At 44.9% G+C, this 16,193-nt stretch overlaps 1 protein-coding gene across 1 annotated transcript in view; it reads right to left on the bottom strand.

Moving 5' to 3' along the window:
• Window positions 1-16,193, bottom strand: part of PAPPA (pregnancy-associated plasma protein A, pappalysin 1) — a gene marked incomplete at its 5' end in the record, with an annotated part of 71,698 nt that overhangs the window by 44,851 nt on the left and 10,654 nt on the right. The window contains 3 exons of the mRNA XM_008945526.1: window positions 3,533-3,746; window positions 7,701-7,836; window positions 8,249-8,362. Coding sequence (XP_008943774.1) covers window positions 3,533-3,746; window positions 7,701-7,836; window positions 8,249-8,362 — 464 coding nt within the window. The remainder of the gene's footprint in view (window positions 1-3,532; window positions 3,747-7,700; window positions 7,837-8,248; window positions 8,363-16,193) is intronic.

The following is a 16,193-nucleotide window of genomic DNA, read 5'->3' on the forward strand; positions in this document are numbered from 1 at the left end:
GTTTGCCAATTACCAAAATGGGGCGAAGGTTAAAAACCCATTGAATTATAACACATGTCACGGACCAAAGCTTCTATGATTAACAGTTCTGTGAGAAATTCATTAATTTCACCAGAAGCAAGCTGACAGAGATTGCGCTTAATGACAGAACGCAGGGCAGGGGGAAGGCGGCCGGATCGGGAAGGAGAAAGCTGCATTAAATCACAAAAAGAAAAGACAAGAAAGTCTTTTTTTTTTTTTTTTTTTCATCTTTTTTTTCTTTTCCTCCCTTATAAAGGGAAAAAAAAAATAAAATAACCGGAGTTATAAAGGGTGGTTGTGTTTGTTCTGCTGCTGAAGATTTATCTTCATCATTTCTTGTTGGGGAAGCTGACAGGAGGAGAGAACAAGACAAAGAGAAGAGCTGGAGAGGGCTACATCTCCCTGGGGCCTGTTTGGGGCAGCAAAGGGTGAAGCTGAGAAGACAGCCCTCCACAGAGGCCAGGGTGAGGGCCAGCAGTGGCATGGTGGCCAGGAGTGGGTCTTGGTCTACAGAGTTGGTCGCCCAGGCTGCTCAACACCCAGACATGCAGACTTATGGAAGAAGGTAAACCCCAAATCTCCCCTGCAGAAGCAATTCTGCAGCTATAACAGTGAGTTCATGCCACGATCTGAGGCTTTCTTGCTGCTCGAGTGACTGTGGGGTAGGAAATTATACCTCTGCTTCTGTATGCCTGATTCCCCTGCCCACTCCATGAGGCTAAACAGAAAATAATAGAAGTATAATGATTTGAGCTATGAAGTGCAAGAGAAGAACTAACTGTACCATTTTGTCTGGACCAAGGATGCAATGTGAAAATAAAGAGCATCGTTTTTACAGCACGTCTCCAGCAGTGAGGTAAACTTTTGCTAAAAACAAAAAAGAGCCTGTGGTCAACTGCAACAGAAAAACCAACTGGAAAAATACAACTGGAAAGTACAGAGGAGTTTGTTTTCAAACCCTCTATAAATCTCTTCAGAAGGATGGGATGGGTTTCCAAAAGAGCTAATGATGACTGAAGACAACTACCTATAAAGTTCAATGGGACTTTTACATTTAAGCTCCTTTTTCTCTTCTAAAATATTAACTCTAATACATATTTTAAGAAAGAAGAGTGAGTGCATGTTTTATTTTCAGTTATTAAGTTGTCACTACCCCATGGGAGTGATCCATTCACCCTCAAAACAAAAGCTGTGTTAACTTTTAAGGGCCTATATATTTCTTTTTCCCTCACATATTTAAGATCTGCACCCTTGCCTACAAGTGTCTGTATCTGGCTATAAATCCTCTCCAACCAAAATAATTCTCCTTGAAGAGAGAGAAATAATATCTCTTGCAGACAGAAGCCAAAAAGCAGGCAAAAATATCCATGTTGACCTAAGGAAAATGAAAGTGGTGAAACTGATGCTTAGACATAGGAAGGAAAGTTCCTTTAAAAAAAAAATAATATTTTTAAAATCACATTAGGCAAATGCAGCCAGTGGGGAAAGGGTAGGAGGGAAGGATGGGGAGTGTGGGACTGGCACTCAGAGAGAGTCTGATGGGGAGACAGCACAGGAGGCAGAAAACTCACATCCAGCTTCTGAATAGGTTAAGAATAAATGTTAAAAATCCCTCTTGTTCTTCCTGGACTGGGTAAAGCAACAAAGGAAAAAGGTGGCAAATGACAGCAAAAGCAGTTCCTATTTCCTGGCCGAACCACTTAATGTCCAACTTTCTCTACATCTTGGATACCTGAAGTGCTGAGAGTTTCTTGTGCAGAAGAAAGCACAAATAGTCACCAAACCTATCCTGCCACAAGGCAAACTGGAGATTTTCCACTATAGCACTGTCATCAATGGAAAAAATCCCCCTGATTTCAACTGGCTTTGGATCGGGGCTTTATTTCAGAGAGTTTCTAGTTCCTTGACTGACATGGGAAACTCTGTGATCACTCCAGCATTGTAAACTGCAAGACCCCAAAAGTTACTTTGAACGAGCGAGACTCTGATGGAAGTTTCTGTGAGCAAGGGGCTGAGATGGTTCAGTGCCTCATGAAAACAAAACAATGCTAGAAGAAGCAAAAGAAAATCAAAAAGAAGAGGCAAACGGCGGGTGATTCTTCAAGAGACTTCTAAAGGTTAGTTTGTTGGGCTGCAGAGGCCCACTGCAGCTTTGCCTAAGGGGAATGCATTTTTTATGAAGGAAATAACTTTCTAAACACAGAGCACTTCTAATTTCATAAGTGAACAAATGGTTCAATTCCTACAGCAAACTTGAGAGGGAGGAATGTGGTCCTGCATCTCAGGCCTCTCGAGCTCCCTGTTGCTTCTCCCCATCTCCTTCCATTGGGTCTTTCTCACTCTTTTTCTGTCCCACTCCTGCACTAGAATTTGGCCAAACTTCCACAACTCGACTTCTCATCTGAAACTTGATCCTGCTGTCTTTGGGCCTCTGAATTTATACAACTTATTGCACAGAATGATCAGACTCCTTGAATCTAGGTCAGAACACACTGACTGGATTGATTTAGCTATAGATATTCTCTTTTTTTTTTTTTCTTTTTTTTTTTTTTTTTCATTATTTTCCCTTCTCCTTCCCCCTTCTCACCCTCCCACCTTTCCTGGAATAAAAGCAGGTCCTAACACCAAGCCAGAACATTATCAAAAAACCTGACAGCTTGCTTAGGAGGCTGAGCAGAGGTTTGCTGGGATATGGAACTTGTTTTACTATTGCTGCCTCTATGGCATGACGACTGCTCACAACTTTGAATTCACAAAGGAGAGAGGAAAAAAAAATATATTCTTTCAGGGGTTTTGCTAAATTCTCCCTTCTTTTCACTGCCTCGCTGAAAGGATCCATGAAGCTGCTGCACCAGAGGCCACGAAAGGTCACAATCTCTGTGGGATGCTGTAAAGCAGAGACTGAGAGGGGTTGGTGGTGATCTATTGATGTGTCTGTAATAACAACAAGAATAAAACGGTAGCCATAAACCTTTCATCCTGGGGGGTCCCACAGAGCTTTTCAGAACGTGGGTCGGATCCAGAGAGGTACTGGGGGCCCTTACCCAGCCAGAAAAGTGCCACGAATGCCGGCAGCCCAGCCCCCGCCACATGGGACCGAGCACCTTGGAAGGATCCGGCCCCTCCAGGGCACAAGCATCACTTTGTCTGGGTGCGACGGCTTCCGTGGGAGGTCCCTGTGGCACTCTAGCAGCACAAAGCCGTTTAGATTGAAGCTGGTGTGTGAGTGGGGAAAACGATGCTGGACTGGGGGATGTATGGCCGGTTAATGGGCCCCAGTTCCAAGCTCGGGATAAAAGAGGGAGGAGAAAGGAAGAGGAAATAATTCACTAACAGCATCCCAAGCGGGTTAAATGTCCCATCCATCCTGATCAATGAGAACACTGCCAGTTTTCTAGCAGCCGCACAAAAGGGTCAGCAGGGTTCAGCTGCTGTGCCCCTCCTGCCTCCTCCTCAGCCCCGGCGGGGGCGGTGGGTGGCGAGGCAGAAGGAAGCAGGCTGACAGGCTCACCTCTGCTCCGCCGGGCTGTAGGTCTGTCCTCGCTGGCAGCTGCTGATGGTGATGGGGTCGAAGTTGTGGAAGGAACGCAGGGCCACCCCGGAGATGGCCACAAACTGGGAGCTGAAGCTAATGAGGACAGCCTGGGTGTGATAAAAAGGGTGACTGAGGTCATGGATGACGGGGATAATCAGGGGATTGTTCCTGCAGCTCAGGACGTGGACACCTGCCAGAGGAGAGACAAGATCAGAGGAAGGGTCAGACTTAACACAATCGCTTCCCGAAGCCATGGGCACTTCAGAAGCATTTCATCCATAGGGACGGCCCTATAGAGCTGAAAAGTTATGGTAAGCTGCCTGGAGGGGCTTCCCAAATCACTCTGGAGAGCTTAGACAAGAAGTATATCCCTCCAGACAGCTGAAGAAAGGCTGCCATTCTCTCCGTGAGCACGGCAGGCTCTCAGAGCAGTTTCTTTAGACCGCAGCTACATTTCTATTGTGCTCTGTTAAATCAGGAGCAACCAGCACGGAGGAAGCGGAGTCACACTATTGTAAACTGGTCTGAGAGGACAGTTGGAGCCTTTACACTGCACATCAAATAGTGCCGGCAGGCTGGGTGGCTTTGTGCACCATGGGCAGCACACCAGTGGCTTGTTTGTAGCTCTACATGTCATTAGCACTCAGCAGAAAAACTTCTTTTGCAGGAGCTCTACACTAAATGTGCCCAGTTTTGATTTTTTTTGGGTGGTTTTCAGCCTCAGGGTATCTTGCTCTTTGCTCAAATAGGCAAAGATGGTCCTAGAGAGAGAAACAAGAGTGATGGACCCACTCAGGATTTTACAGGTGAAGATATTCACCTGATTATTCTTCTCATTTGAGAAGAAAATAATTATGTCTTGAGAAAATAAAAGTGTCTCAAGAGGTCGAGTTGCTCAGAAGCACCTGAGAAGTGGCAGAGAGACTTCTTAATCCCTTTCTTTCAGCAGAGAAGGCACACGGTGATAGTCAGGAAGAAATTCCCACCTTCAAGCAGAGGCAACCTGAATTCCAATGGGCCAAATCCATCTCAGGGGTAACTCAAAGGACAGGCAGCTGTCGGCTGGCCTCAAAATTCATTAATTGAGATTCAGAGCCTGCCGGCTGCCTGCAAAGCCCTGCTCCACAGCTCCGTGGCACCGCTCCGAGGATCAGCTTGGCTCCGGCTCCACTCGCTTCACTGGAGCTCCCCCAGCAATGGCTTTGGCCCAGGCCCTTTGGCTACCCTGATACACTTACAAGTTTGAAAAGAAAATAAATTCTATTTGCATGTTTAACTGGCTCAGGGATTTCTATTTTTTTTTTTTTCCAGTTCAAGTTTCTCGATTGAAAGGGGAAGGAATAAAAAAGTTTTCATTTTTCTCCTTAGAAAGTGATTTCCTGTGAATTAAGACAGACTTCTGACCAGTCTCTTTAAACATCTATCTCCCACCTTCTACTTTAAAAAAGTCTTCCTGTAATAAAAAAAATAAAAAAATAAAAAACCAAAAAAGCAAACCTCTTTTTGTTTTGGTCTCTACCTGACCCTGAAATAACCTCCCTGTCTACTTGCCTCCCACAGGTCTTTTGATATCAGCTCCTGGTGGAATGGTGCACGTTTCTCACTTACAAACAGGTGCAGTTAATACTCAAAATCCCGGGTTCCCAAATTCCTTGGAAGTTTCTGCCTTCTCTGATGGAAAGCCAAGAAAGACCTTATGGTATGAGGCTGTTTATACACTTCAATTTTATTCCTTGCACTCAGGTGGTGTCCACAACAAACCAGACCCTCAGAGCTGGGCTGCAGTTGTTGGTGTTTTTTGACCCTGGCAAGGTAAATGGATTCTGAACAGGTTGGGTTCGTTGAATTAGCCTGCCTTCGTTAGCAAAAGACCAATGAAGATAGTACAGGTGCCCTTGGCAGAGGAGGCAGAGCGGTCTCTGTCCTTGCCTCTGTTTTGGTAGCTCTGTATCCACCCATTCAATGCTCAGGAGCTCTTACAAAGAGCCCAGCAGCCAAGCTTCAGTGTCCACAATGGCTCTGAAGTAACAGCATTGAGGTGTTTGGCATCCCAACCTCTCCAGCTCCTGCTGAGACTCAGAAGAAACTTCTTGTTATTTTCTGGGAGTCCGCACGGTAAAAACTTGCCCTGATCAAGGTGGGAAACCACACTTCTGGACAGACTGCATGTTGCTCATGGGAGTGTCCTCCACGCTGAGGACTGATCAAGGTTTAAATTATTGCTACTTCCTTTTGGGCACACTTTTAGTTTGCCATTGGCTTCTGCTTAAGGCTGGTTGAGTGTCTGCAGTCAGTCCTGCACCCAGTGTATGCCAAAAGTTGCATCTCAGCCGCAGTTTCTCGTTCACCACTGTGATAATTCCACACATCAAATACGATATCCAGGAAAAGGGCTTAATGCTGCACCCAGAACCCAGACAAATCAGTGACGGGGAGCTCTGCCTGAGTGAGAACTGCTGGGTGTCCTACCTAGGCCTCTCCTCCGCTCCAGGCCAAGCTCTTCTGAAAAGGTCAGAGGGTTTTTTCCAGGAGGAAGGCGGCACTTCAGCTGTGAAGGTCGCCAGGCGTCAGGCTGAGCCATGCCAAACTCATGTTGCAACTCCATCGAGGATTTCAAAACCTAACCCTCAGTTTCCTCTTTGCTCTTCTTTCTTGTTCTTTTTTCTCTCACAATCTGTCTGTCTGTCTCTATAAAGTGTCACATTAAGTATTTGTTGGCATGCTTGTGTCTCCGTTATTTATTTCTCGTCGGGAAAGAGCTATGTGCCACTGGGTTGCAAAAAGAGGAGAGCAAGACTGATCCAGGGGCTCTGGTGAACTGGGAGCTATCCTGGCTCAACCTGCACAACTTGCTATGAACCTTGGGTTGTTCTTGGACAACAGACACCACGCATACTTGCTTTTCTTTCACATCCCACCAAGTTATATATTACCCTGAATATTCACTCAACACCTGTCACTCCTGTGTGTCCTTTCTCCTTGTCACTAGTAGAATGTTCATTTGAGTTTCAGCTTTTCCTTCCAGTACTTAAATGTGGCCTATAAGAAAGGTGGGGACAGGCTTTGTGACAGGACAAGGGGTGATGGTTTTAAAATAAAAGTAGGGAGGTTAAGACTAGATAGAGGAAGGAAATTGTTTATGCTGAGGGTGGTGAAACCCTGGCCCATGTTGCCCAGAGAGGTGGTCGATGCCCCATCCCTGGAAACGTTCTAGATCAGGTTGGACAAGGCTCTGAGCAACCCTCTTTAGTTGCAGATGTCTCCTATTACTGCAGGGGGGTTGGACTAGAGGAGCTTTAAAAGTCCCTTCCAACCCAAACCACTCTGGGATTCTATGAAAACTGCAAAGTTACGGTAAAACAGAGAGCTGGGGAAAAGGGGATATGACTCCTCAAAAACTGCTCTTGGGACAACATGGTCAGCTTTCTTCTCAATGGGAAAAGGGGCAGAGGGCATCTGGAAAGAGATTATGCAAGTCTTACCCTGACACAGATTTGGGAGTTAGGGTGAGGTCCTTGGTCCTGGAACTTAAACTGAACCAGAATCAATGTGCCAGACACAACTTCCCTGGGTTCAGGGATAAAAATGGTCTCTCCTGGCACTTCAGCAAAACTGGCAGGTCCACAGCTTCTACCATGCAAGCAGCCCACAGGAGCCCTGGTGTTAGACCTTCAAGCCTGAAATACTTTGCACGAAAAATGTTGACCATCAAATGGGTGTGGACACCTCTCTGCAAGTAGGACTACAGACTTGACCAGCTAGACCTTGGAAAGCAGAAGCATTTGCTGCACCAGCTGGTGCAGGTCCCTCACTCTCTGCTAGCAGCAGTTCACCTGTGCCACTGTCAGTGTCTCTCCAGGGAGGTGCTGGGTGTCAAGCATTGAAATAATGCTTCTTTTAATGACTAAAGAGGAACTAATCACTTCTGAACACATCATGAGCAGGTATGGAGAAATGGCTGTATAGAATGATGCATCATTTTCAACAAACCCTCGTTAAACTCAGGGCTTGGAGTATTAAGCTAGAACTTTTTTTTTTGTCTGGCCCTAGGAAAAACGAGTGGGAGTATTGGTCCGTTTGTGAACAGGGGTACCAACAGATTAAGCAAGCAATAAAGAGAGAGTTTCATAAAATACAGTCTTACCAAGATCATGGCTTTGCTCTTTGGTATCAAACAGCTGCACACCAATGGTCTCCTGCTTCTGATCCAGATAATAGGTCCCATCAGTGACCAAGTGGACTAGGACTGCTGCAGCTACCATTGGCTGGGAAAAATAAGCCTGGGAAAACAAAAGCCCCACAAAGGCTGAGGTGGAGAACGGTGGTGTGCTTAAAAAAAAAAAACCCAAGAGTCAGTCCAGGACTTTTACACTAACTATTCCCATCCCAGGTCACACAGAAGTCTCCTCTTCCAATCTCTCCTACACAAACTCGATAAACTCAAGTCAAGCAGTCCTGCAGCTGGAGGCTGTAACCTCTCAGAAATTCAATAGCCTTGTCACAGGAGGGGACTTCACCACTGACTCTCTAGACAGTGCTCAGAGGCTTTGTTTTGCTATTTTGCACTAAACATACTTCAAAGAGAGGAGCAGCTTGGCCCAGAGAAGGATGTCCCATGACATTTTGCCTGTTGGAGAAACTTTGTCTAGGCAGACAAAGAGGAGACTTCTGAATGACACGTGCATTTCCTACCTTCAGCCAGAAAATGGTATGTGTCATGTGGGAGTACTGGAAGTTGGCCGTGCAGGGGTACCAGGCATACTGAGAGACACCATCGTTCAGGTCAATCACCTTAGTTCGACACATCTACAGGAGAAAAAAGAAATACCAAACCAAACATAGATGACAGTGAGGAAGGGTTATGACTTTTTAAAGCGTGTGAAAAAGTCCAGGTACACTGCTAGAATAAAATAATACACATTAATGGTGTTTCTAAATACCATGAGGTTATTCAAAAGTTAAGTTTCCAGGTCTTCCCCTCAATATGAAAAACTGAAACATGGAAAGGAGCTGAAGGCTCACAGCAGCTGGATGGCAGCCAACAGTCTCCTCTTAATTTGGTACGAGGTCTTTGACAGCATTCAGAACAACTTTGCTCCCACCCAAACGGACCATGACTCTTCCCACTGGAGTCAAAGTGACGATCACTCTGAACACATCATCTCACAGCACAGACAGCCTGCAGATGCTCTCCACAGTACTCAGGCAATGTCCTATTTAAACCTGCATGTTACCATAACCCCAGGGAAGCTGCAGATGGCCATGCAAACTTGGAAGCAAGTGTAGCCAGGAAAGGCCTGTCTCTACAACCCAATTTGAGCAAGCTAGTTTCTTGTTTTGTTAACTAGTTTCTGTAAGTGGAATCACGTTCTTCCTACACCTACTGCACTTTCCACAGCAGGCAGCAATGGGATTATTACAAGCTGCTCTTTTCAACAAAGAACAAGTAGATGGATCCCAAATGCTGTCATGGATGACAAGCTCAAAGAAGAAAATGCCTGAATTTAAGTACCAGAGAGCCTTGTAGTGCTCTCCTTTGGTAAGACGTGAAAATGAAGCTGCAAGAAATGGTAGGATTTACCCTGAAACCACACTGCTCAGTGAAGCTGCTTCAAAAAAGACACATACATGATCATAGCCTTCATTTCTCCAGAATTTCTCCAAACATGAGAAAGGAAATGCCCACCATGCAAAAGGCTAGTGCTGCACTAGAATGATGCTGCCAGCTGAGGCTCTCAGAGCATCTGAAGGGTACCTGTTAAGATTGACAACACTTTGTTGAGCTCAGTGACTGTCACTGAGAGGCATGGGGGCAGAGGGAATTCCTTGTGGCCACACAGCATAGTGGCAATGGGGCTATGAATGCAACCCAAGAGGCCAAACCATCTCTAGCAGTTGTGTTAGCCACAGGAGAGCCCAGGACTGACCACTAGACCACCTGCACCAGGTGCTAACTGGAGTCATGTTCTCATGGGGACAGTATTAGATTTTGCTCCAAAAGCAGAGCCTGAACTGAGCAATCAGGTGGTGATCTGCTGTCAGTGAAGCTGTTCCCATAAACAAGTTCCCTCATTTTTAGAATAAAAAGAAAGTCCTGAAGTGAAACGAGAATTAACAGAGATATTTTTAACCATGCAAAATTCTATGCCCACTCAGTAATTCTGCACGGAACTGCCCTCTTGGTCTCAGCACGCAAAGTCTGAGCAATGCAAAGAGAGGCTGGGATGCCTGGGAATGAGAAACCAGATTGGCTAAAAATGAGGTAATCACCTCTATAATCTGAGTCCCTCAAGAACCAGCACAGAGGAATCTATGGGCAAAACATAAATCAGCTTTAATGGGCTGGAAGAAGATTTTTAGTTTATTTATTTTTTAAAACAACTGGGACCAAGCTTCATTGAGGCTAGCCAGTGGATAGTGTTACATTTTACAGCAGAGCAAGACTTTACATAAACTATCTTTGGCATCTGAAATCCAGGCCAGCAATTCGACATGTAGCATTTCGCAATGCTCCCTTCCTGCATTTCAGCAGCCTGTCTCTTGTTGGGAGCATGGTTTTTATTTTAATACCTCTCCAGCTAGGGAATTTATCTTACCCACATCTGCAATTTATATGGTCAGAGAGCTCTTTGACATGAACAAAGGTCTCATTACTTTTATATGATTTTGTTCCTATTCTTATGTCTCCTGCTCTGTTGGTCCAAAAAGGTGGATGAAAGAAACAAAAGCACTGATGTTTGGTGCATTTTAAGTGCCACTTAATGGATGAGTGAAAAACTGTATTAAGAAATCACCCAGACCTTCACCAAAAGCTTGAATCAAACCCAAAATAAACCCCTGCTGAGGTGTGTTGGAAATCTCTGATAACTTTCAAATGCCTTGTTTGATTTGTGTGCGTGTGTGAACTCTAGCAGTTTCTGCTTCTGCCTGAGAATATTAGCAAAAACCTCAACGTTGCATAAAGAACCTGTGTTTGAGACACGTGCATCGGAGCAGGGCAGCCTCGGTAGACTGGTGGGGTTTGAACAGGTTAGATAAGCTTCCTCCTGCTGAGGCTGGACCATCGCTCCTCAGACAAGTATTTCAAAGCAGTACTGGGGTGAAAAGTTCTTTTAGGAGAAGAGTATAATTGAGAAGTGCAGGAAAAGTCTAACAGACACGTAAGGAGTGGCTACAAGAGCCTCTTCTACACTAGCTGCTGTCTACTAAACTTAGCTAATGGCATACAGGTTCTTAAGGATTTTGTAATAACAATTGGTTTGGATAAACAGTCCCCATCACCTACAGACTTCACCATCTCACTAGGCTCTAATGTCCCCTTTCCAATTCTACCCAGTTACTGAGCATCACACAACTGCCAAGTCTGACAACCATCTGCTGGGAGACTCTTTTGCACCTCTGCTTTTAAGGCATCCCTAGAAGGTGGTAGAAGCATGAAGACACTTATTACTGCAGTACCACCACTTTTAAACTGCAGGTTCCAATGCCCTGGAAGACAGAGCATCATCTTTCCTCACGGCTACAAATTCATAGGGATTCGTGCTTATGAGAAAATAAATGATTTCCTAACATCCTCTGATTTGCTACGGTGATGTAAAACAGCAGCTAAAGCACCTGACAGCTGTGAAGGGAAGAGGGGATCGATGTACTTTTCCTTTCAGGGTGTTAGCAAACACTAAAGTATTTGCTTTGAAGAATGACGGCATCACGCAGGACTCAGAACTTCACTCACTGGGGCTTATCCAGGTTCTCAGACCCACACAGCAACTGGGATCCACAGGAGCTCAGTATCTACTCCAAACTATTCAGGGACTATTTGTGTCTACTTACTGGAAGCTCATCTCATACCCCTCCCTAGGAAGCTGCTTTCAATTAGAAGAGCTGATGTCTGTTCCTCTCGGAGGTTCTAATCCAGCTCGTCTCCCACCCACACATTTTGTACACAAACATAGAGAGACAGAATGAACAAGGCCAGGGAGCACTGTGGGATCTTCCCACAAGAGGGAATGCCTGGAGGATTCCCTTTGACTGATTTATACAACCTCTTGTCAATCACAGGGACAACATGTTCTTCAAACTGCCTCTCCTGTTTCCCTTCTCTTACTCAAGGGGACAGAGGAATGTGTCAGTAGAAAGAGAAAAGTGATATATGGGGAGCGCTCAGTTCGTTGCCACATCTAAAATGCATTTGCTAATGCAATCAACTCCATTTCCTCATAACCTTTTCCTTCAAAGTAATATGGGGAAATTTGCTGAAGAGCAAATTTTGGAAGGCACCCGTGTGAATGATTCCCAGCCAGCCTGTGACTTCAGGCAATGTGAAGTTGTGTTGATGGAGTCCTGTAGCAGAAGAACTACAGGTTCTGTGGACTCGGCGCTGGACGAGGGCTCAGCCTGACCGTGTCCCACCACAACCTTCTGGGCAGCACTTGGCTTCTCCAGACCTGATGCCCCCATCTTTAAGAAGAGGATGATATTCCCCCATGTCACACTGGTATTTTGAGAGCAAAAGCCATTAGCCACAAAGAGGTGCTCAGATGTCACAAAGAGAAGGGACAACGAAGCACAGACACGTGTGAAGGATCTGCCTCCCCACAGGAGTGGGTTACATACAGATGCCATGCTGCTCTGTCCTTCCCATTGAGCAAACACAACCAGACACCACAGCCTTTGCATACACTGGTGGTTCTCGTCTCTCACATTGTAACATCAAAATAGCTCATAATGCAGACAGGCAAAGCTGCTCTTTAGACTCAGATGCTGCCCTACTCAGCTCTGGCACACGGCTGACGCCGTGGTTGGAGTGGACGCGCCTGTCTGCATGCCCACGGGCAGCTGGAGACAGAGCAAGTCTACAGCACACATCCCATCTGTTGTCCCACGGCAGGGCTTCCTCCAGATCACATCTTCAAGCTAAGTATGGCTGTGAAGTGCCATCGGGAGCCCTTGTCCATCAGGCAGTAAGGAGCAACCCCCTTCTGGGGTGGAAGGGGTTACCTTGCCCCAAACGTGAGACTCCTGCCTCTCCCTCCCTCCTTTCTATTCTGGACTGTACTGATAGCACTTCTGCACCAAGACAGAAAATTCTGTGGGTTTCTGGGATGAGACGGGCTATACTCTGTCCCATTTGCAAAACAGCAACCACAGAACAAGCAGGAACGGGATCTATCAGTACCATCTGTTTGTGGAGCACACAACATCCCGAGTGAGGTCGTACAAGTGCAGGGAAATACTCATGGACTGATACGAAACCCAGGGAGGCATGAGCAGGACATACTCTGTTGCTTGAAGATCCAGCTAAAGAACAGATTTCAAACATAATAATGAAATCTCATTAATCTACAATTTTTAGCTGACTGGTCTGCAGAATGTTATTTATATTTAACTCAACACTTGCCAGAGAATCCCAGCCATGACATAAGCAGCATTTTAACACATCCCTTCCAGATGAAAACTTTCTCTCCCCACTGCCAGACGTTGGGGCTGGCAGTCACCCAGACCTTTTATTCTTAGACACGTTATTGTTCTTGCAGACCTAAGGTTAATCGGACCCAAGGATGAGGGGCTATGGTGCAGTTGCTAAATATCAGAAAGGTTCCTGCTTGTTTATTGCCCAATATTATAAGGCAGCTTGACTGCCAAATGGACACCACCCAGTTTGCCGACTGCAGCACAGACCTCCAATCTGTTCTGAAAGCTGTTGCACTGTTCTTCTCATTTAGTCTGGGAACTGGGTTGGAGTTACAGCAAAAATTAAATTGCCCACATTAGTGAGCACCAAACCATTAAAAAGGCCACCATTTGGGTTCCAGCAAACACCTCAAAAGCGAGCCAATTCCTATGACCATCTCAAACCTCAGGAGCTCACAGAGCTCACATGGAACTTGTACACACGGGCTTACTCAAGGGGCATCAGAAAATTTCCTCTCTGTTTTCTTGTAGATTTTGGTCAGAGATGCTTTAGGACTAGTCTCTTTATAAGTGTTCTGGATTTGTCCTGTCAAAAGATTTGAGTCAACAGTTGTCTGCCAAACTATGAAAGTCAGCATTGAGTCACTTCAGGTTGGCCTCTAAGACTTAAAGAAAGCTTCCAAAGTTACTTTTTCCAAATTGGGACATACATGAAATTTTTGTGTGCATTAACAATGAGTTTAAAATACTCTGTTGTTGTAAAAATAAAATAAGAATTCAAAACCAAATCCAAGATTCAGCAGCATAGATTATAAGAATAAGAAAAGTTGTGTCCTTCCTCTTCCAATAGCTTTCTTACCTTCTAGTGCCACTACCAACTTTCCCTTACCCGATGCTCATGAACTTCAGCTTCTACTCCAAACCTCTCTTTGTTCTCTGTATCTGATAACACAGTTCTTTTAAGTCTCGTGCTCTTTATCTGCTTTTGCCTGTTTCCACTGGGATACTTAAAGGTCTGATGGCAGAGGGTGAAAAACTGCTCCAGGACAAAGGCATGAAGGCAGATGAGCAACACAAAACCTTTATCAACTGGAAGCTGCTAAAACTCCTGGGGATGCTACTACTCCCAGATTCAGTTGGCCCAGAAGTAAAAGGAAATTTCATCTGTCAGTTTTACTCATTCAATGAAGAACAGGATTTGCCTGTGAGATTGGGAAGTAGATGATGTCTCCTGCAAGGTGGAACAAAAGCTCTACTGCCAATTGCTGTGTCCAGTCTCAGCACCACCACTTCCCCTCTGAACGTGAAGTAGCTGATGGTGTCTGGACCTTGCAGATTTAATATTTAATTAACATGTTATTACAGCTTTCTTAGCACAGAGCCCCAGTTTTCAGCTGAAGGTTCGACTGGAATTTCTAGCAATTGGAAAGTGACCTTTATGTGTATGAGAACACCACAGTCGATATGACATGGCATCAATAGTTTGTTTGCAAGGTGACGTGATGACAAATTCCTCTACTTTACCTTAAAAATGATAGCGTTCATTTCCACAGGCAAATTTCCTTAAGCAGAGTTTTGTAATAGGGGGCTGTGATTCAGAAAAGAGTGGGAGATGGAAGGACTATTTTATTTTATCATATCAGTTGGTTTAGTTTTAGAAAAGTGAATAGGAGCTACAGGGATTTCTGTTAGATGATGGCCCAGATTGCATGTGTATTCAATGTGTGTTTTTGACTTTAGCTTTCTCAAAAAAATGCAGTTATTTCACTTCCAAAGAGTCTGTATGAACAATATATTTCAATTTTTAAATCAAGCAAACCTGCATTCTTTGAGCTTTCCTTTGAATTTCTGTTATTGCCAGATTCAAAGCAAACTTCATTTAAAACCGGTGAGTTCAAATCAAACTCACATAAAACCATGAACTTCACATAGTATACCTGAAAAAACTGCAAATCAGTCCTGACTGGCCCCATCCCAAACCCACATCGGCTTTGACATCCAGCCAGGCGTAATCAAAATATCTAGGATGCTAGCTGGACCTGTGGAAAAAACAATATGGAGCTTTGATTTTACAACAAAACCCTAACCAGATGATTTTTGCACGGTTCAAAGACTCACCCCAAAGACATCAGTTGAAGCAGGGCCAGAAACTACAGAAAAAGAGTGAGAATAAGGAGAAATAGTTCTGCTAATGGGATTTAATAATCAGCTCAACTTTTACACAAGCCTACAAGTAAACACCAGCATTTGGAGCTCACAAGTGCAGTTTTTACCTGCCCCTACTCCTTTTGCTGTTCAGTAATGCCCAGGGGAAAGATGTGAAAGCAAGTGAGAGCTCCAAGTGCACAGCAATGCAGAATAATCTCACATGAAGCACGTGCAAGTGTAACCCAGCAATTTGCCGTGTGCTCCTGCTCATTCATATCAAACTTATGCTATTTCTTCTGCACAGCAGTAGGACATAAAGATGCTGCTCTCAAACAACAACACCTTCCACCCCAGCATGCTGGGATCTCACCTAGGAGACATCATTCTTTGAATTAGCCCTGAATTGTGTCCTGCTATTGTGCTCAAACTCACAAACACATCTACCAGCAGAAACAGCAGCCAAATGCTACCCGCTAGACAGACAGCACAAAGACACAGCGCCCAAATAAGACTTTATACCTTCAGTTTTGCAAACATCAGCCTCATTAAAGCCAAAAGACATTTTCAATCTGCAGCAAAAGGTCCTGTCGACACTTGCACATTTCTGCCCACAGAAGTGTGAAGGCATTATAGACTGATAAGTGCTTTAACAGACTGTATATCCATCCACTGGAGAGCGAGGTTAAACAAATACAGTAGCCAGAACATTATTGTTGGCTGCGCACGCGGGTTCCCGAACTGCCTGTCTCTAACTTGAACCAGTCAGGTCCACTACAGCACAGCTCATGTATAGCTGCGGGCCAAGGCTGGCCGTGGGGGGCTGCAGCAAAGGAAAACAATCCTGTCCCATCAGCTTTTACCACTGATGAGTAGAGCAAAGGCGTTTTTTTTTTCGTTTTGTTTTGTTTTTATTTCCCTTTGACTGGACGATTGCATTTGGGAGCAACTGGCATCAGAAAATCAAACTGTCAAAGGCAGAATGTGTGCCACGCTTTAGGAGGATCTTAAATATGTTTTTGTTATTATATTAGTGGATCCAACTGCCTGGCTTCATTGTAGTTTTGCTGGTTTGGCATTC

The sequence above is a fragment of the Merops nubicus genome, unplaced genomic scaffold (assembly GCF_000691845.1).
Source record: "Merops nubicus isolate BGI_N331 unplaced genomic scaffold, ASM69184v1 scaffold5658, whole genome shotgun sequence".
NCBI classification, from domain to species: Eukaryota; Metazoa; Chordata; class Aves; order Coraciiformes; family Meropidae; genus Merops; species Merops nubicus.